At 42.9% G+C, this 21967-nt stretch overlaps 1 protein-coding gene across 1 annotated transcript; it reads right to left on the reverse strand.

The window, feature by feature from the left end:
• Positions 1–10210: 10210 nt before the first annotated feature.
• Positions 10211–11985, reverse strand: LOC307026465 (uncharacterized protein; the record flags this gene model as incomplete). Its single annotated transcript, XM_079661854.1, has 1 exon — positions 10211–11985. A coding segment is annotated over exon 1 (1107 nt), but the record flags the coding sequence as incomplete, so codon positions are not given.
• Positions 11986–21967: the final 9982 nt, after the last annotated feature.

Genomic DNA, 21967 nt, shown 5'->3' on the forward strand with positions numbered 1-21967 from the left:
CGCCAGCTCTTTCGGCTCCCAAACGGCTCTTCATGTTACCACAGTTTACCACGGAGCCTCAGTTTCGCTGCTGCACGTGCTCAACTCGCACGGCTCATCGCGTCCATTCCGTGTTGTCCTGTAGCAGGCACCGCCGATGTCGGAGAAACGATCTTCAATACTCCGAAAATAATCCCACCAGACTCCTTTGCCCCTCCAACACAGGGATGTCCTTTTCCTTTTCGTTATTTCAAGCGATAAAAACTCTCGATCTTCTCTCGAATTATTAATATTTTTGGACGCCCTCGGCTCAAGTTCAGGGCGTCCCGAGCTGAATAAGGGCGTCAAATGACGGCAAGACGCCCCCCTGGCGGAAACGCTGTAATGTATACAACCCAATTTGTGTTGAAATCGAAAAGGATATTGCATTGTGTTTGTTACTTTCGTTGCAGTTGTATATGTCTTAAGTGTAATTCGGCTCGGCTTTCTATTTTGCATGGACATGCTTTTATTTTGAAGGAGAGTTAGCGCAGTTGACAGGAAGTTGTTGTTGCTATGGAAACAACGTGACGGAGATTAATGGAGAAAAAGTAATATCTACATATAAAGACGGAGATAGTAAACGCTAACGTTTATGGTTCATTCACCGTGAGACATGGTAGCAGCATATGCAGCAGGTGGGGGCAGTGCTCGAGTCCCTGAGGCAGGCGGGGCTCACGGCCAACCCGAAGAAGTGTGCGGTTGGACGGAGGGAGGTACGGTATCTGGGGTACCACTTGGGCGGCGGGCAGGTGCGGCCACAGATAGAGAAAACAACCGCCATTTCAGCCTGTCTGGCACCCAAGACGAATAAAGAGGTCAGGAGATTCATGGGGCTGGCCGGCTACGACAGGAGGTTCATCCCGTCATTTTCGGAGCTGACTAGTCCCCTGACCGACCTGTCCCGAAAGGGTGCTTCAGATCCGGTCCAGTGGACGGAGCGGTGTAAGCTGGCGTTTGAGAGGGTTAAAAAAGCCCTCTGTGTTAAGCCACTTCTGTATTCTCCTCCTGACTTCTCTCTCCCTTTTGTGTTGCAGTCAGCTTGCGGCCGGCGGGATCCCGGCCTGAGTCGGGCGGTGGGGGTAAGTGGTTAGGGCGCCGGCTGCTAGGAGTGAAGGGAGTGGCTCGGCCGGAGGCCAGACAGCTGATCGGAATCAGGAAATCAGTCACTGAATAAAAGTGTCGTAACCTGGTTCTGGTCTGTCTTGCAGTAGGCGGGATCCTGGAAGGTCGCCAAAGGACCTGTGAAGGTCTCCACACGGGCAACGTTTTGCAACCCGTGTTGCGTACTTTGTTTTGGTGCTAATACTGTGTTCAACCCAAACCCTCTTTCCGTCCCTCTTTGAACCCTGTGTGAGCGGAGAGGCTCACAGACAGACAGATATAGATATAGATATAGATATAGATATAGATATATATATATATATATATATATATATATATATATATTGGACCCTCCAGAAAAACGCAGGCAAAAATCCTTGATTATGCAATTAAATATGCGGGGTTTTATGTGATTTCATGCGGTGAAATTGCGAAATATGCAGAAAGTTGCAAAATATGCGGGGAAAAAGAATAACAATTTTTTTAAATATTGAGGCGTCTTATTTAACACACAACCTGCCACTAACGTTTAACCCTAACACACACACACACACACACACACACACACACACACACACACACACACACACACACACACACACACACACACACACACACACACACACACACACACACACACACACACACACACACACACACACACACACACAGGTGAGGATCTCAGCCTACCACTGACGTTCAACCAGTAAACATCAGCCGTTAGCTGTTAGCAAACAGAGATCACAACTCCTCATATCTTTTCAGAAACTGGACAAAAGTTAAACAAGTCCAAACCACAGACTGTCTGTGTCATGGCGAATACAGTCGCTGGTTTATTTATGTCTGTAGGCCGTTGTTATGAGTGTGGAATGAGCATATACAACGTTAGCTTAGCCTGGTCGACCCAATCTCCATTCAGAAAACAAGCATTTTAAAAGGTTTTTCGCCTGCCGTCTTGTCTGCAGACTTGTCAAAGCATTAATTCATGGTTTTTACTAACCGGTATCAGTATGTTGTTACTTCGGCATCATTTAGAAAAGTGGATTACAATTTAATCACGGTAAAATATGTTCATTTTGTTGTAGTTGTAGCTCCCGAGCCAGCGCGTCTTGTTTGAATGATGCGAGTAAACACAGCTGGCAGCAGCGGTGAAACTCGAGCGATTAGAGCGAAGTCGTGTCCGGTGTGAACGCAGCATTTCAACGACCCCTGATAGATCTGATAGATCTCGCGAGAATGTGTATAAATATAGATACATTTTCATAACAAAACAATGGGGTTGCTATAGCAATGGTAAATCATTGTTAATAATTATTGTGAGGAATCATTAACATTAACATGTGATCAGACAGTCCTTCACATACAGTAAATTAATATGTATTCTGATCATTATTAATAATAATATCATCATTAAAGGTGAACCGTGCAATTATGTTATTCAGGAAGTTTGTATCAAACAAGTAGCCCTTCGTATTACTCGGTACCCCTCGGTGACAAAAAGGTTGGTGACCCCTGCACTACGCATTTCAGTGGTTGCGGCGGCGGGGGGTGTGTGTGTCTACAGAAGGTCCAGTTGTGATAGACACGGTTCGCCACTGATATATTGTTACATCAAAACTGTCTCCCCTGATTGAAAGTCAAACCCAATACTCACATTCATCCGTTATTAAAGTAAGTTAAACCCAATACTCACATTTATCAGTTATTAAAGTAGGCTAAGTTAAACCCGATACTCACATTCATCAGTTGTTAAAGTAAGTTAAACCCGATACTCACATTTATCAGTTATTAAAGTAAGTTAAACCCGATACTCACATGTATCAGTTACTCCTGACGTGCTGCTTTCTCTCTGAGACCGGACCGACATTTTGTTTGTTTCCTCGTCACCGGCGAGCATTGCATCCTGGGATACGGTGGGCTGCGAGGAAGAGGACTCTTCAAAGCCGGGAAAAGAAGAAGGACCCCGCCCCTCCCCCCTCTCTTCTGTCTGTCCCCAGAATCAGAAGTCCTTTATTGGTCCAACAGAGGGACATTAACATGGTTACAGCAACAGTGGAGATAGATGCTGCTCCTAGACCGTAGTGGAGGAATACAGGGGAGGACTCTCTGCAGTCTTCCCGGACTGAAGCACCAGGCTTCGGCTTCAATAACCCACTCTGAAATGAGGCAGACAGGCAGGCTGTTCCTTGGGAGGCCGCTGTGTTTCCTCAGGACTTTGTTATACAGCTAACTGGAGACAGACTGATCACTGCTGCTACTCCCGCTCTCTTCCGGACACACACTACGCTCGCTCACTCTCGCTCTACACATGCACGCGCCACACCTCCCTCTCTCTCTTAAAGGGATAGGCGACCCCACTCTACATCACCCTGCGGTAGGTAGGTAGGCTGAAAAAAACGGGGAGTAAGATTTACATAGGAACATAGAGGTAAGAAAACGCACGCAGACAACCTGAGTAAATTTAACAACGTATATTTTAAATAGCTCCTACTTACAGTTAAGAAGTGTTTGTTACTAAAGGCACTGAAGTAAACTTTACTGTCAGAATCAGTTTTGTAAGTACATTTTATTGACTATTGTATAGTAGATTTTACTTAAGATTACATGTGCATCTTATTACAAATCTCCAGTAAAACATATTTGGCTTTTCAGGTTATTTTTACTTGCTATTCTTATCTTTCATTTAATAAATATGTAGGTAATATTTAAATATAATTATTAAGTAACATCAAATGCAATTCTTATTCAATAAAACTGTTTACACTTTTAAAACAACACTATTCTGCCCCCACTCCCGTAGCGGGGCAGACAGACAACAGGAAGAACACTCGGCTTGAGAAGTTCCGTTTTAAAGTTTTACTCAGAAAGCACTGTACAACTGGACACACACAAGAAAATGTACATTCATTTCAAGCATAGCAATCATTTAACATATCATACATTTCACGCGTGTGTTAACAATCATATCATAAACGATGCGTTAGCTTCATGCTAACCCCTATGGGAAATTACATTGAAAGGCTAGCGGTTAGCATACATTCACAGCAATATTTCCACCATTTAACAATGTATCCCTCAAACATACTCTTCATTAACAATGTTGAAACATAGAAACACTTACAGGCATATGTTTTCTTAGACAACAATGCAGAGTAAAAACGTGCGTCTGAATCATAGGCCGTTTCTCAATCGCGAGGATACTGGCTTGGTAGTCGCATACTTTCAAGTCACTTCCTTCAGAAACGAAGCAAGTTTACTTCTAAGCCACGGCTTCGGAAAACAAAGAAGAATGGAACAGGCTAACAAGTGTGCCACTCCCTCTAACGTTTTCAACATAAGCTGTACCGAAAATAAATATCTCACGATATTTATCTAATTATGAACTTGCTTTACTTTCACGGAACACATTTTTGGTGATAACAAATGTAGCAAAGTAACATATTTACCAACACATGTTCTACGCCACTACATACTTACATTTCAATGTGTGCTGCGTCGGTTCAGCAATTCTCCGCAAGGGTTTTTGAAATTGGTCCGTGCGCAAAGCATTGTGGGGATTTGAAGGACGCGAAGTCTACCCATGTGCAGCCTCGAAATTACCCCCAAACCAAGGACGTGGCCTCGGTGGAATTCCAAGTATGCTGGAGATTGGAACAGTGCTTCGGCGGCACCCGATGACGTAGCATCCTTGAAATATTGGCTTGGAAGCCAGTTTCCTCGCGATTGAGAAACGGCCACAGACTGTATATATAAATGGACGTAGGGTCCGTGACGTCACCCACAGGATTCTGCAGAGTTGCAGAGAAGCCTTTAGTAGGCGGCGTCGGCCACTAACGGCTCGACACTAACGTCAGAGTTCAACTCCCGCCTTTACCAGCCTGCTCCAAATAAGGGCAAAGAGGCGGAGCCGAGGCGGGACCTGCTGCCACCGAGCTGAAAGTTCCAGAGCTAGCTGAAGCTACCAAGCTAAGCTAACATGCTCCCCATCTGCACACTGCCGTGGCATTTTACGTTTCTAAGGTAAGCAGACATGAAACTATTCAGCAAAACTATAAATAATAATCTAAGTTATTGAGTTTTTAGCATAATACTTCAGAATCTTAAAATCCCTTAGCGTTTGTACGCAATTTTGCTAAATTCAACACTGGAATCAAGCAAATATTAATATGTTTGCATGACATTAGTTATTTATATTTTGATATCACTTAACTATACGTTTAATACATTTAAGTCAAGCTAAGGTACATGTGATGGTAGCTAGTTAGTGCTCTTAACTGTGAGGCCTCCTCCAAACAGCATAATAACCAGACTGTATCATTAAAACTAAGTACCAGTTCTAGATCCTTGACTTTAGACAAACAATTCAAAAGACAACATGTATTTAAAGACCAATCTTTATTTGAATGTGCCTCTTAACCAAGCGGCAAACTCTGGAAGAGCCGGGACGCCAATACGGAAGTGACACACACTACAGTTCATATATTGGCCAATAGGGGCTGACTGCAGAAAGGAGCAATTTCCATAGACCCCCATGTTAAAATGCCCAACTTTACAGCAGAAAAAAAACATGTTTCTACCCATGGATGCAATAAATATTATTATGGATATAGTTAGATTCCACCTTCATGATTATGGATCTGTGAGTGAATTGTTTTCTAACACGACCCTTTTATTTATATTAGCTCTTAAAGTTTTTGCATAAATTAGGGCGTGGTCACATTGAGTGCCGGCTCTGTGAAGTGACTGCTACTGCTAGCTTCTTGTCTCTCTGCTAGCTGTTCCGTGAAGCTACAGGCACTCTGCCTGTTCAGCTCATCCAGGGAACACAACTTGCCCCCGGCCGTGTTTGTTTGTTCTGCATGCTTATATATCGGACTACTGTGACTCGCTCTGCGGTTGAAACAGACGGTGCATGAATGCGGTTTTGCGGTAAGTGAAATTATAGTACTTATTTATGTGTTAATGATTTTAATCAGCTACGTAATTAATGTTAAGGCTTGGGTTAGCGTGTAAGCGAGTGGTAGCTACATCGGTGCTAATGATGCTAATAGTAGCCTCCAAGTTAAAATCATAGACTGTATATATAAAGGTTAAAACGAAATAGACAAGTGTTAAGCGTTAAGTGGGATAATACTATAGAACAAACGGCTTCTGTTTGAGGTTGATAAAATAAGGTCATCCTTGTAACTTAGAGAGATGATTATTATGTAGGCAGGAACTGTAAGCGTTGTTAAGGTTAATTTAAATTGGCTATGCTCAAGTATGTAAGTATGCAAGCTAATGTTGAAGTAGTGTATGTGAAATCAACCTCACAATAAGATGTGTGTATATTACAATTATTAATGTCATATTTCAAGATGATTACTTAGATATTACAATATGGTTGGTTGAGCTGGAGTTCATTATTGAGCTTACACGTTAACATCACAGTCATCTGAAGAACGAACCCAAACCTTGTTGTTTTTATTAATGCATTACCAAATGGGTATCAAATAAACAGCAAGCATTGGTAACACAACTTCCAAAGTTACAGTAAAATAAAAAGGACCCTGACTCGGACAATAGACAATCCAACATGTTCAACAGAAGAGAATCAGTTATATTGTTTGTACACATGGTACTTTACATATATATCTGTTTGTTTAAGGTGTCCAGGTGATGCAGACAGGCTGGAGCAGAGAGTGAGAGACAGAACTGGACTCCTCACAGCAGTGAACTTCAGCTCAGGTACAAAGACTCTTTTTTTCATACTGTACAAAGAATCAAGAAAGATATTGGTTTAAATAAATGAAGTATTGACTTTAATAAACTGATATACATTCCATTAAACAATCCTAGATACTAGATCACCTACACACCAGTGAAGTTGAGGGTTTTTTCCATGCAAAAGGTTACATTTAGATGTTAACAAGCAATATGATTTTGTCGGCTTTCTAATTTAATGTATTGAAGGCAAAGATATTTAACACATAGTGAGAACTGCTACTATTTACCTCTCAATATTGTCTGTAAAAAATGTGGTAAAAGTTATTCTTTCAGTGAGACGACAGAGCAAGCTTCTACAGTTGCACTACGTTTTGATAACATATATTTCCATGTTGATGAACTTCATACTGTTCATTCATAATCTGATTGTCTTTGTAGCTCACTGTTTAAATACAAAAAAAACATTACAATTACAAAATAATGATATCTACAGCCCCTTAACACACAAACACACCGCTTTCATAAATAACACACTTGTTCTGCAATAATATGTTTTATGTTTCCTGTAATTTTTGTTAGGAAAGGACATGCCTGAAAGACACGACATGTTCTCCTTCTCTGAGGGTCAAGAAGAACATCCAAGAGGAACATTAAAAGCTGATGCTATGAGATTTTAAGACCAGTTCACTAAGAAACTACTTTTATTGTAAAAACAGTCAGCTGATCGAATGCACCTATTTCCACATCTACACTCCATCAGCTGATTATTTCTATTTGCCTCGCTTTATGAGTTCACATCACTTGTGCCTTATACCGCAGAGTTTGCAACGTCACAAATAAATGGGGCCAATCTTCAGTCAGATGTGAATGTGTAATCTAACATCTTCAGTAAGAATAATGGACAAAAGGAGAGCAAATACAATTTATTGAAATGTGAACCAAAACTTAATCAAACATGTCTTCAATAAAAAGCACATATGGACAGAAGGTGTAAAACTATTAAAGTAAACACATTTAGTCAAATAGCGTGACAGACTAGGCCTGTGCAGTTGGTATCAGCTGTGCCCAGCATGGGCTCCTCCATCAGTCCTCTCCAAACCAACAGACAGGACGTCCATCACACGGGGGTTTCTCCCTGAAGTCTCTGCAGCTCTCTGGACACCACGCTGTCTCAATCCGTCCACACTGAATATGAGAGGGGGGAAATGAAAATAATAAATGCTTAATAAGAAACATAAAGTTGAGTTGCTCAGTTTTTTTAGATTGTCAATACTATTACTGTATAACTAATATATCATGTCCCTTGTTGGACGCTTTTATCCAAAGCGACTTCCATACTCAATACTGTGGACAATCCCCCCAGGAGCAATTTGGTGTGAATTGTCTCAGGGACACAACGACGTGCTGACTGCAGTGGGGTTTGAACCTGTGACCCCCTGATCCAAACACCAACGCTCTACCCACTGTGCCACCCAACTACCAAATGTATCCTTAATGACATTAGAAACTTGAAAGGGCACTGATTTGTGGACAAGAGTCATGACTCCCCTGCTTGTGATGTAAATGACGATGCATAAAAGCTCCCCTGGTTGCCTCACGAGCGGCATTCAGCTCGTCTGCGTTGTTGGGTCTCGTGTGCCTCATCTTCCTCTCGACAATACATAGAATCTCTACAGGGTTCAGGTCAGGCGAGTTGGCTCTCCAAGTTCTGACTTATCTCAACATTTCTAACTTTTTTCTCAAAATTCTGACTTATTTTCTAAAAAATGCCAGATGATAGAAAGACAACAGTAACTCAAATAACCACTTCTTACAACAAAGGTATGCAGAAGACCTCTCAGCTGTTCTCTCTGTAAACATTGCGTTGCGATGAAAGCAGTTAATAAAATAATATCCAGGGGATGAATGCAGAGCTGTGATTGGCTGAGATCAGTCCGGCCGTGCGTCACGACTCTTTGAAACATCTCTGTTCCCGGAAATGCATCCACGAAGGAGCCGAGGAGGACCCATCGGTGTCTCCTCGGTTAGAGCTCCTCCAGAGAGCCTCCTCTCTCCTCTCTCCTCTCTCCTCTCTCCTCGGTTAGAGCTCCTCCAGAGAGCCTCCTCGATGCTCGATCCTCGGTCCTCAAAGTGCATTTGGAGAAATGAGATGTCCTTCAACATGGCGCGCTGAAATTCATTTCCGGGTCACTACCGGAGGACCGAGGAGTCGAGGAGTCGAGGAGGGGGAATATTAGTGAAATGAGAAAGGGCCTGTGTCTTACTTAGAGAACCGTGTGCAGTGTTTTTGCAAAAAGTGGCAAGTTGAATTGCAAATTTGGTGCAGAGCAGAAAATGTGTTTAGAGTTTTGGAGATTTGAGCTGAGGTTTTGCTCTTTGAGGATGAGATTGAATCATTTTGCTTAATGTGAGATTTTAGTTTGTTCGCCACTGAAAAAAACTGTAATTGTGTTTTGGGAAATGGTATGTATGGAAATATGTCAAATAATAGGGTATGATGTTTCTAAAAGTAGTTTGGTACTCTATGTATGTCAATTCACTGAGGAAATGATCTGCTAATATCCAGCAAGAAAGCTTTCACTAGGAAATTGGGTAAGGAAGCACCACCAACGAAAAATCAATGGGTAACAATCATGGAAGAAATCTTTTTGATCTAAAAACTTGACTCATAAATTGAGATTACAAGAAACACAACTCGACAGAAAGTGGGAACATTGGACTCAAAACAAAGACATTTGATTGGAACAATAGCTAACAGATACATGTGACATCGAGGGAGAGATTCCCAGTTAAGAACCCAAAGACCTTTATTCACTCTCTCAGCTGCTGCTTTTATATCATACCAACAGCAGAAGTGAACACACACCAACAGCCCCATGTATGTGGAGAAGAGTCATTGCTTCCTGGACATGTCCCGACTTGCCTCAAAGACTAAACTAAAGCTTACAGTAATATCCCATTGAGTCAGGGGCCTCCTGCTGTGGGAGTAAGGGTGTCTTCCCTCTGCTGAACAGTGACACCTTTAGTGATAAACTATATCAGACCTTACACTCTTTCATGTCAGTTTACCAAACTGTGTACATTTAGTATATAAGTATAGAGCTATGTGACATATCATGCATTTTATATTGTGGATTCTACGAAATTATATTTGACTATTATCTTTTGTTTTAATTATATAACCCAATATGGAAACCTCCCCAGACTCTGGTTGTAAATGTTGCCGGTTCTGGTCCTCCACAGTCCTCTCTTTAATTGGACCAAACATTTTTTTTAATCAAAAACAGTCTAGTTATCGCATTATATACGACTTACTGGGACTTTCCCAAATTGTTTAAACCTAACAATAATCACTGTCTTCAGTCTCAGGTTCTGAAGAGTCTCCAGTCTCAGGTTCAGAAGAGTCTCCAGGGCTGTCCTCAGCCTCTGGTTGTAAATGTCTCTCTGGATCTGAGCTCCTGGCTGGTTCTGGTCCTCCACAGTCCTCTCCATCAGCTTCTGTTTCCATGTGTTCAGCTGAGCTGCTGGCTGGAGACTCTGCCTCTCTGTTCTCCTCAGTTTGAGTTTGATGAAGCTGTGAGGACTGACGACCAACACACTTATGGCTTTTGACTTGATAACTCCAGGTGAATCTTTTGTCACAAACACTGCAGCTGAATGGTTTCTCTCCTGTGTGGATTCTCATGTGCTCCTTTAAATGTCCTCTCCGTGTAAAACATTTCTTACAGACTGAACAGCTGAACGGTTTCTGTCCTGTGTGGATTCTCTGTGTCTTTAAATCTCTTCTCTCCGCAAAAGATTTCTCACAAATTATGCAGGTAAATGGTTTCTCTCCGGTATGAATTATGATATGTCTATTCAGACTTGACTTGCGGCCAAATCTTTTCGCACACTGAGAGCATCTAAAGTGTTTCTTTCCAGTCCTACGTCTTGAATCACTGACACGGTCTTGTTTATTTCTCTGAGAGTTTGAACCTGGCTCTCTGGTCTCCTTCCAATCAGCACTGTCTTCAGTCTCAGGTTCAGAAGAGTCTCCAGTCTCAGGTTCAGAAGAGTCTCCAGTCTCAGGTTCTGAAGAGTCTCCAATCCCAGGTTCAGAAGAGTCTCCAGGGTTGTCCTCAGTCTCTGGTTGTAAATGTCTCTCTGGATCTGAGTTCCTGGCTGGTTCTGGTCCTCCACAGTCCTCTCCATCAGTTTCTGTTTCCAGGTGTTCAGTTTGTCTTTGATGAAGCTGAGAGGACTGAGGTTTCTCTTCATCATCTTCACTCTTCACAGGGACAGGAGTGAATGTGAACTCGGTGATATCAGCCTCCTCCAGCCCTTGAAGCTGCTCTCCCTCCTGACTGCTCCAGTGTTCCTCCTGTTCCTCTTTAATGTGTGGGGGGGGCTCTGGGTCCTCCTGGTCCAGACTGGAGCTCCACTCCTGCTGCTCAGGGGGAACCTCTTCTTCAACCACCAGCTGGACGTCTGCAGGAAACAGGAAACACATATTCAGAGAAACTCTAGAGTATCAGAATTATCCACGCCTTATTTTACATGCTTGCCTATGGTTTTTCTATATCCCGCCCACTGTGTATCTCTGTTGGATCAATAGTCTGTCAATTACACCTTTTTCTTCCAGACTCCCTGGAGAGTTTCAAGACAACAGGTGTGTCAGTACTGTAGCTGATCTAAAACGCAGTAACACTGCCGGATAGCAAGGCATCGGCCGTTCACGTCGAATTATAAGACACAAATCTGTTTATTTTATACTCTTATACTAAAAGTCACTTCCTGTATTGCCGTGATGAAATGGAAATGCGCAATAAACGTGTCACTTCCGGTGGAAGCAACGCCGACAGTGTGTATTATTGTATTTATTTTTTTGTCATGTGGTAAACTATGTTCACGGTATTCCTAAGATGGGAGCGTCAACAGTTTGTGACCTGTCTGCAGAGTCGTGAGCTGAGAACTGGTATTGGAGTTTCTCAGAGTAGTCGTTTAGCATCTCTCTCCGCCTTGCTAAACCTGTACTTGGACTCATACATGACATGTTACTTGTTAGGCGCTTTTATCCAAAGCGACTTCCATACTCAATACTGTGGACAATCCCCACAGGAGCACTTTGGGGTGAAGTGTCTCAGGGACACAACGACATGCTGACTGCAGTGGGGTTTTAACCTGTGACCCCCTGATCCCAACACCTACACACAACCCACTGCGCCACAGGCCTCCCTACAGGTGCATCTCAATAAACTGAATATCATGGAAAAGTGAGTTTATATTAGTAATTCAATTTATAAAGTTGAAACTTATACATCATATAGATTCATCACAGACAAAGGGATTATTTCCAGCGTTTTAATCTTGATGATTCTGTCAAGGCTGGAGGGCAAGGTACACAGGATCCAAATGCAGAATATTGTTCGAAAACCATAATACTTTTATTGCGGAACTAGGCCAGGCAACAAAGTAAAATAAGGCAAGGCAAAACACAAAAATCCCTCTGAACAAAATCCTTCCAACAACATCAATAATCTCACAACGACAGACAGAAAAAACAGAACTTAAATACACACAAGACTAATCACACAAACAAGACACAGGTGAGGAGTGAGGAGAAAACACAGGGGCACCAGGTGAACACAATCAGGTAATCAGGTAGGAGGGAACACAGAGACAGGAAGCAACAGGCAAGACGGGGGGTGAACACTTTTCAAAATAAAACAGGAAACCAAAGACAGATCAAGACAAGACAAAACACAAACAGAGAGATCGTGACAGATTGCAGCTTACAGCTAATGAAAAGACAAAATAAAGCATTGAATATTACATAAGACCAATAACTAAGACCAATGATCTAAACATTCAGACTTTCTTTTCAAAATCTAAATGTTCGGACGACGTTTCTATCGCAATTCTGACTTTTTTTCTCAAAATCCTGACTTTTTTGGAAATCTATCAAATTTCTAACTTATTTCTGGAAATCTCATGATTACTTTTTTCTCCAAAATGCTGACTTTTCCCCAAAACGCAGATTTCTAATAGAAAATGTCTAAATTCTGGCCTTTTCAGAAAACCTCAAAAACAAACTACCAGTTCATAGCGAATTCCACTGCACTCACAACATCCCAGACGAGGTAGCGAGATCGACGGGATCCCCATGGATTGCTGTCGGATCCGGCTGGCGGCGGAGAGACAGGAAGCAAAAACGGGACTGCAGGTCCGGCCTCCTGTTGAGGCTGAGGAAGCAGCCACACAAACCTCCCCTGCCCAGCATATACCTCACCAACGCCAGGTCCATTGTACACAAAACGGACGATCTGGATTTACAACTTTCCGGAAACAGCCACGTTGGGGATTGCTGTGTCCTGATAATCACCGAGACCTGGCTTCACTCGCAAATCCCCGATGCTAGCGTTCAGCTAGCAGGCCGCACACTCCTCCGCTAGGACAGAAACGAGGACTCTGGTAAGAGCAGAGGAGGGGGCCTATGTATGTACATGCCAGGGTTCCCGTTAGCTGGTAATTACCGTTTTTTTAGCTGGCAAAATGTATTAAAAAAACGCTAAATTCAAACCTGGCGGTAAAAATGTCCGGTAATAATTATGGATGCTCCGACCGTTATCGGCCAATATTAGCTCTTAATAGTTTGATCTGTGCTCTCTATAAAGGCTGATCAGGAGAGCCGATCAGATGACACAAAATACATGAGACTTTTCTCTGTGCCCCGGCAAAAGAAGCTCGGCAAAATGGCAGTTTTTCAAGGTGTCTGAAAAAGACAATGAAATATCTATATGCAACGTGTGTGAAGCAGAAAGAGAGAGAGATCAGCAGCTCTACCGGATCACCTGCAGCTCCGCCTTATAACCTAAACTGGTTATTAATATGTTTATTCTTCACCGTCGGGTCACTCATTACTGGATCAGCGAGCTGCATGAGATACTGACGGGCTGTCAGGAGAGAGAGAGAGAGAGGCTCTGTTTCTCCCGTGTTATTATCCAAAGTTAATGTAAACTTTTGAATAGTGTACTTCATTTACTATAAGTAGTTTGTTGTTTGAGGAATCATTTATTGAAAAATGTATCTGAACTTTTCGATTATAAACTGAAGCAATATAAAAATGACTCCCATTAACTGAGTTTTAAACATCAGCATATCCACTCAGTCCGGTGATTACCTGCTAACGGAAACTCTGCTACACAATTCTTATTATTATTGAAACATGACGGGTAAGTTTTGAATTTGTCCGGTAAAATTAATTATTTCTGGACATTTGACCGGCAAGAAAAAATCCTAGCGGAAACCCTGGTACGTGCATAATAACTGGTGCAACAACAGTATTATCAAACACTGCTCCCCTGACCTGGAGTTCATGTCAGTTAAATGCAGACCTTCATAAAGCCAAGCTAACTGTGGTGTTGTTTATGGCTGTATACCACCTCCAGCTAACGTCAACACTGCACTCTCTGTCCTGCTAAACGCCATAAACAAACAACAGCCGGCTCACCCCGATGGCGTTCATATTATTTCAGGAGATTTCAATAAGGCAAATCTAAAATCTGTCCTCCCGAAATTCTACCAGCATGTCAAGTGTCCGACCAGAGAGGAAAACACTCTTGATCATGTGTGCACTAACATCAAGCATGCATACAGAGACATACCTCTCCACCACCTAGGCCGGTCAGATCATCTCTCCTTGCTGCTTGCTCCAGCATACACCCCCCTCAGACAAAGAACCAATCCCACCACAAAGACTGTTACAACCTGGCCTGGGGGTGCACTTTCTCAATTACAGGACTGTTTTGAACATATTCAGTGGGAGGTATTTGAACACATAGACCTGGCAACATACACAGAGTCTGTTCTAGCATATATCAAGTTCTGTATTGAGAATGTCACGGTGGTCAAACGCATCAGGGTTTTCCCGAACCAGAAACCCTGGATGACTGGCCGGGTCCACATGCTCAGGGCTTGTGATTCTGCCTTCAGGTCAGGGGACAGAGCTCTGTACAGTGCTGCTTGCGTTGACCTGAGGAGAGGAATTATAAAGGCCAAGGCAGATTACAAGACGAAGATAGAGGAACACCTCACCAGCAACAACCCAAGGCAGGTGTGGCAGGGCATCCAGAGCATCACAAACTACAGAGGCTGTGAACAGGTTTTTTGCTCGCTTTGACACACCTCAACAGCAATCAGTTACACCACACCAGCCCCCAACAACAGCATCCAGCACCCCCTCACTCATTGTAGAATAGCAGGATGTGAGAAGGGTGCTCAGAACAGTTAACCCCAGGAAGTCTGCTGGTCCTGATGGAGTACCCAGGAAGGTGCTCAGTGCATGTACCAGCCAGCTTTCACAGATCTTCACCACCATTTTTCAATCTTTCCCTGAAACACTCTGCTATCCCAGCATGCCTGAAATCAGCCACTATTGTTCCTGTCCCCAAAAAAACAACCAGAGAAAGCCTGAATGATAACCACCCTGTAGCACTCACACCTGTCATAATGAAGTGCAACATCAGATTAAGGCCTGCCTCCCTCCCACCCTTGACCCACACCAGTTTGCCTACAGAGCCAACAGATCCACCGAGGACGCCATAGCCCTAGCTCTCCACTCTGTACTGAGCCATCTAGAACACCCTGGGAGCTATGCCAGGATACTCTTCATTGACTACAACTCAGCATTCAACACAATCATCCCGGACGTTTTAGTTGTAAAACTGTTAAACCTAGACCTCCCCACACCCACCTGCTCCTGGTTCAAAGACTTCTTAACCAACCGGCCCCAGTCTGTGAGACTTGGCCCCCATCACTCCTCCACCCGCACACTCAGCACCGGCGCTCCTCAGGGCTGTGTGCTGAGTCTACTCCTTTACACACACGACTGCAGTCCAGCCCACCCAGGTAACATCTTTGTCGAATTTGCTGACGACACCACTGTGGTGGGGCTTATCTCAGGAGGGGACGAGACGGCCGACCGGAGTGAGGTCCTGAGGCTCTCAGCGTGGTGTTCAGGGAACAACCTGGCACTGAACATCACAAAAACAAAGGAAATCATTGTGGACTTCAGGAGGAACAGCAGTGATCCAGCCCCCTTCTACATTAACGGCGAGTGTGTGGAGAGGGTCCACAGCTTCACGTATCTTGGTGTCCTCATCTCCAACAACCTCTAATGGACAGACAACACCCAAGCAGTCATCAAGAAGGCCCAGCAGCGTCTGCACTTCCTGTCGGTGCTGAGGATGAACCACCTGGAGCCCAAGCTGCTGGAGACCTTCTACCACTCATCCATCCAGAGCATGATGACATACTGCATCACCGTATGGTACTCCAGCTGTACTGCTGCAGAAGGGAAGCAGCTCCAGAGAATGATCAACACAGCGCAGAAAATCATCGGCTGCCCCCTCCCCTCCCTGATGGACATCTTCAACTCCCGCTGCCTCAGTAGAGCAAAGAACATTGTGAAGGACAGTACACACCCTGGTCACCATCTGTTTGACCTGCTTCCGTTAGGATTCCTGCACTTTAACTCTATCTGCATATTGAAGTATGAATGCTGTCATTGTACCTGTACAATGACAATAAAGCATTCTATTATATTCTAGTATCAACGGTTCGGGCTGGTTGTGGTGGTGTAATGGTGGGGGGGGATATTTCCTTTGCATATCTTAATACCAATTGATCATCGTCTCATTTTCCCGTAAAATGGCATTTAATGTTACCGAGATGCTGCTGGCCACGCCCCTTTGGAGCTGCTGCTGGCCAAGCCCATTTGGAGCGTCCGCATGCAAGCGATGAGCTCTGTGAAAAGAAGGCTGTCTACCAGTTGAAACTCAGCTAAATGCTGCCGTGATTAAACGCCGTACGATGTTCCAAACCACATCAAGGATTATTTCTGAAACAGTATGGAGCTCAAACTATTTTTCTCTCAGGTTTACCACAAGATGAGTTCCTCTTTATTTCCCGATTCTTTAAACATACTCTCTCCAGTACAGGTTAGCTCTGAGTGTTAGCATGCTAATGTAAACACAGACTATAATAATTCCAAAACAAGTCTCATTGTTTCTGACAGCAACGTTTCTGATTGGGCCGTGGGTATAAAGCCCGTCCACATTTTATTAATGTTGTCATGGCGCAGCAAACCTGGATCAGCTCCGTTGTTCCCCGTTTTTAGAGATGTGGGTACGGAGGAGAAGAGAGAGGGGTTTATTTTCTGACACTTTGTGAGTCTCCTGACACACAGGGGACACACCGGGGACACATGGTGATGTAGAGAAGACATCTAAAAGTGAATTTTGCATGATAGGAGACCTTTGATAAAGAGTCTAAAGAGTTAATAAAGCAAGTGGTCAAGTAATCTGGACCAATCACTTCACAAATCTGTATGGTAACATTCTTATCAATTCCGACTCAGAACAAACACAAATAACTGAAAAGTTAAACAAATTAGAATTGGTCATCAAGGACTCCCAGAACCCTTTGGACTTTCTAATTACTGAACAGGAACTGGACAAAAAGTTGATTGCATGTTGGTCTATTCAACAAACTACTTCAAAGCGGTATAGGGGGAAAAACCTTTGACCTAATAAAATCTATGTACACAAACAACATGTGCAGTTGAACAATATACTGTGTCATCGCGATAACCGCGATATGCGCATGCGCGATATTCACACCGCAGGGACGTGCGGTTTTATTCATTTAAAGAAAAACATGCTAACACACTTTAGCACAGAATTCAAAAAATAAAGATACCCTTATTACTTATGGAAACTGCACATACAGTATATCCGATTAAAGCTGAGACTCCACAGATTATTTAAGTATAGTATCTAAGCGATCTGATCTCATGACAGGGGAAGCAAACACAGACATCACAACACGTACCTTTACGGAGATTTTACGGGAGATCGTCTCACCGTAGCTGTCAATCTGATCAAAAGACGTGTTCAATGGCATTAAAACGAGAAAAAACGCGGCTGAATCTGTTGATTGGCGGCAAACATTAACCACACTGGAGAGGGTCTTCTCTACCGCCGGAGATATCGGCCCAATCCCAAACCACTCCCTCGACGGAGTGAACTCCGTCTGTAGCCACACTCGCAGCTCAACGAGGCTCCCTCCTGTCAGATGGAGGGAGTAAATACAGCAGCAAGCTTTGGGACGGCCTCCCCTCTCTCCGGCAGAAACAGGACATGCCGTAACTGTATGTAACAACGGTTTCAAATCAGCTTCTCTTTGACAAAAAGTTTAAATGAATAACTCAAATAAAACTCCTAACATCTTTCATTGTGTTTCAAAGCTCTTTTAGTTTTAAACCTGATGTTTATAAGCTTCTTAGTTTTTGCAACAGTCTGTAAATATACACAACTTTATAATAAAATGCACACATTTACCTTTTTCTAGACTAAACACACAGGTATGATCCTAAGTTAAAACATATGAGGTTATCATGAGGTTGTTAACATCGCAGTTTATCAGTGGATGTTTGCTGGAACTACTTGTAAACAGTGTGTTTCCTGACGGACACACACAGCGCGACTCCGGTCAGGTAGAGACCGGTCTCAAGTCAGCACCGCTGCAGACTCGCTGTTTAAGGGCTTGATAGCCCACTCCCCCTCCACTCCGCTCCACACTCGTTGCTTTGGAACAGCCCTCAATATGGCGGACCCTCCGCGTGAACGCGCAAACGGAGGGGTAGGGTGTAGGGGGCGGTTTGGGAATGGGCCATCGTCACTGCTCAGAGAAGTGCACTTCTCCCAGACCACGTTGATCAGATTATATTCCTGAACAAAAATCTGAAGAGAATGTAGATGCAGTTATGTAGAGAGGAGCCTTTCTGTTTAGTGTTTTTGGCTTAAATGTTACTCCTTTGGACTTGAATTATTGGCAGGTACATTTTACATTAAATGTTGTTCCTAGTGACTTTAATTATTGGCTACCTCATATTCTGTGTTAAGCTAAAAATGCTGTCAAAGAATCTGTTCAGAACAGGCCACCTGCTGCACCTTTTAATTCTCCATTGTCCATTGTGATACTGCACTTTATGTACTTACGTTTCAAAGGCTTGTGAGCTACAGTTGGCACTGTTTCAATAAATGAAACAAATTTTCTCACCACATCTTTTGAGTCATTTTGTCCAGCATTTGCAAGCTGTAGACTCTCCGTCTAGTCAGAGCCATATATTATATAATTGATGCTTTCAATTTTCAGTTGAATTAATTCAATCCAAGCCAATGGAACACTCACAAGTTGTCACCAAAATCACACTGTCCCTTTAAAATCTTTCAGAAAATGTAAGTGTATCGAATTATATCGAATCGTATCGAAGGCTGAATATCGTGATATATATCGTATCGTTGGCTGAATATCGTGATATATATCGTATCGTTGGCTGAATATCGTGATATATATCGTATCGTGAGCTGAATATCGTGTATCGTATCGTATCGTGAGATTAGTGTATCGCTACAGCCCTCCCACAAACACACCAAACATTTGACAAATGGGAAAATCATCCAATTGAAAATGCTCACAATGAGTTTTGCAAACGCATCCTTAGGCCTGTCACGATAATTAATGTTGTTGCACGATAATATTGTCGGCACCGTTGTAATGCTGCGTTCACATCTAAACGCTTTCACCTTTTAAAATGCGTGTTTTCTGAATGGAGATCGGATCGACAAGGCTAAGCTAACGTTGTATATGCTCACTCCACACTCATAACAACGGCCTACAGACATAAATAAACCAGCGACTGTATTCTCCATGACACAGACAGTCTGTGGTTTGTTCTTGTTTAACTTTTGTCCAGTTTCTGAACAGATATGAGGAGCTGTGAGTTTGAGTGCTAACAGCTAACAGCTAACGGCTGATATTTTCTGGTTTAACGTCAGTGACGGCAGGATGAGATCCTCCCCGCTGATTGGCTACCGCGAGATCGCGTCACGCGAATATGACGCTCGCAAATGCATCTTTGATTGTAAACTGTCGGGAAGGTGAGAGCTCTCCATCTCCAGCTGCCGTGTTTGTTCTCAGCTGGGAAAACGGAATGGGGTGGTTGTGTTTCAGGAGCAGTTTAAGGTTGGTTCTATTACTAGCTTTTGTTGCTACCTTTTTAAAACAAATGCGACACACCGGCTCAATCAAGTCCGTAGGTTTGCCTCGTTGATTTGGGCTTGAATCCAAAATATTCCCACACCAGAGATGTGGAGTTTCAATTCCATTTAACTTCAAATTCCCCTCAAGTAAGTCACACGTTGTCACTATATTATTCATTTGGCTGCTACGCTGCTGCAAGTGGAGTGTCCTGAGTAGGGATGCACCGAATATTCGGCCGCCGAAAATTATCGGCCGAAAATGGTTAAAACGGCCCTTTCGGCTTTCAGCGTAATCAAAACGCGTAATCAAAACGCGGCGAAAAGCACGGCGCGGGACCATGCTCGCGGCTGGCTCACAGCCAACATGTCTGCCGCTTGGAGATATTTAAAAATATCAGAGAAAGAGGCGCGGATTGCGATTTGTAAAACGTGTTCAACTGACATTTCTCGAGGGGGTGTAACTGCAAAGACTTTCACCACTTCGGGATTACTCCACCACTTGAAATCAAAACACCCGGACAAATATGCGGAGTAAGATCAAATCACAAGCACTGACAGCGAGAGACTGTTCAGCGCTGCCTCTCATGTGCTTGATGAGAAGAGGAACAGACTTATGGCTGATAAAGCAGAGAAGCTACTGTTCATTAAAAAGAACCTCCCACTTTTCCTTAATAAGTAGACAAGGCTGGTTTATCATAAGCTTATCTAGTTCTACATGTCTACTCTATACCCACTTTCCTGAACAATTTTCATTGTGAGTTATAATTCACCATCTCAGGTTATCATTAGGGGGAAATGACAGCAGCACAGGGTTCAATATATTCTACTTTCGGTATCTAAATGATACGATGTTGTTTACATTGCTCATGAGGACAGACCACCTTATTTGAAGATTCTTGAAATTGTAATTTAATTTGTAATTGGTTGTGGATTTTGTATCCAGTTTTCACTTTATGTATCTTTATACAATGTTTACTACTTTGCTTATGAGGACAGACAGCCTTATTTACAGATTCTTGAAATTCAATTTTAATTTCATTTGTAAAAAGTTACATTCATGTGGATTTATCCAGTTTGCACATTTGTATGCATGCACTTATAGGTGCATTTGTTGTTGTTGAAGGCCTGGCTGTTACAGTCTTTATTTACACTATTCTGTTGTAGGCCTACTGGCCTAGATGTTTATTTTAAAGCACCTTGGCTTTGTTCTGAATGCACTTTGTTCTAGTTATCCTACAGAGAAAATGCACTTGACTTGGAATGAATGTACTGTATGCATTCAAAAGTGATGAATAAATGTTTTATGGACCCATAATAGTGATTATTATTTAAGTTAAGTCTTTCCATAATCATTTATTTTCCATAATCAGGCAGCTGAACAACATTGGTAAAAAAATGTATACATTATATATATATATATATTTCTATTAATCATTTTCGGCCTTTCGGTATCGGTTTCGGCCAAGAATTTCCCATTCGGTGCACCCCTAGTCCTGAGCCCCGCCCCTCAAAGCGCGCCCGGCCGGTAGAGTGGCCGGTCACATCTTTATGTAAACAAATGCGTAGTAAACGTCAGAAAAGTTATCGAGTTCATTTTTATTTATCGTGCGATAAGTCAATTAATTGCTTATCGCGACAGGCCTACGCATCCCACAGGTTCACAGCAGAACAACTAACAACGCCTGCAGAGCGTTATTAGGCACATTTCCATTATTAATACAAATCCAGAAACCATCAATTAAATATTGGCTACATCTAAAGAAAGTGACCCCCACTCCTACCACCACAAAGCCCTGCAGCATCAAGAGATGAACAAGGGAATGAGTCCCCTCTCTCAGTCCACCAGTCTGAGCCACTACTAGAGTCAACTAAATTATAACAAAACACACAAAAAACGACCTTACTTATTGGAACACTACATCCCAAACATAAAGTAAAATGTAGGGGTGCACCGAATGGGAAATTCTTGGCAGAAACCGATACCGAAAATAGGAAACAGTTGGCCGATAAGCGAATGCCGAAAGGCCGAAAATGATTAATAGAAATATATATATATA

This window comes from Notothenia rossii (assembly GCF_949606895.1).
Source record: "Notothenia rossii genome assembly, chromosome: 12".
Classification (NCBI taxonomy): domain Eukaryota; kingdom Metazoa; phylum Chordata; class Actinopteri; order Perciformes; family Nototheniidae; genus Notothenia; species Notothenia rossii.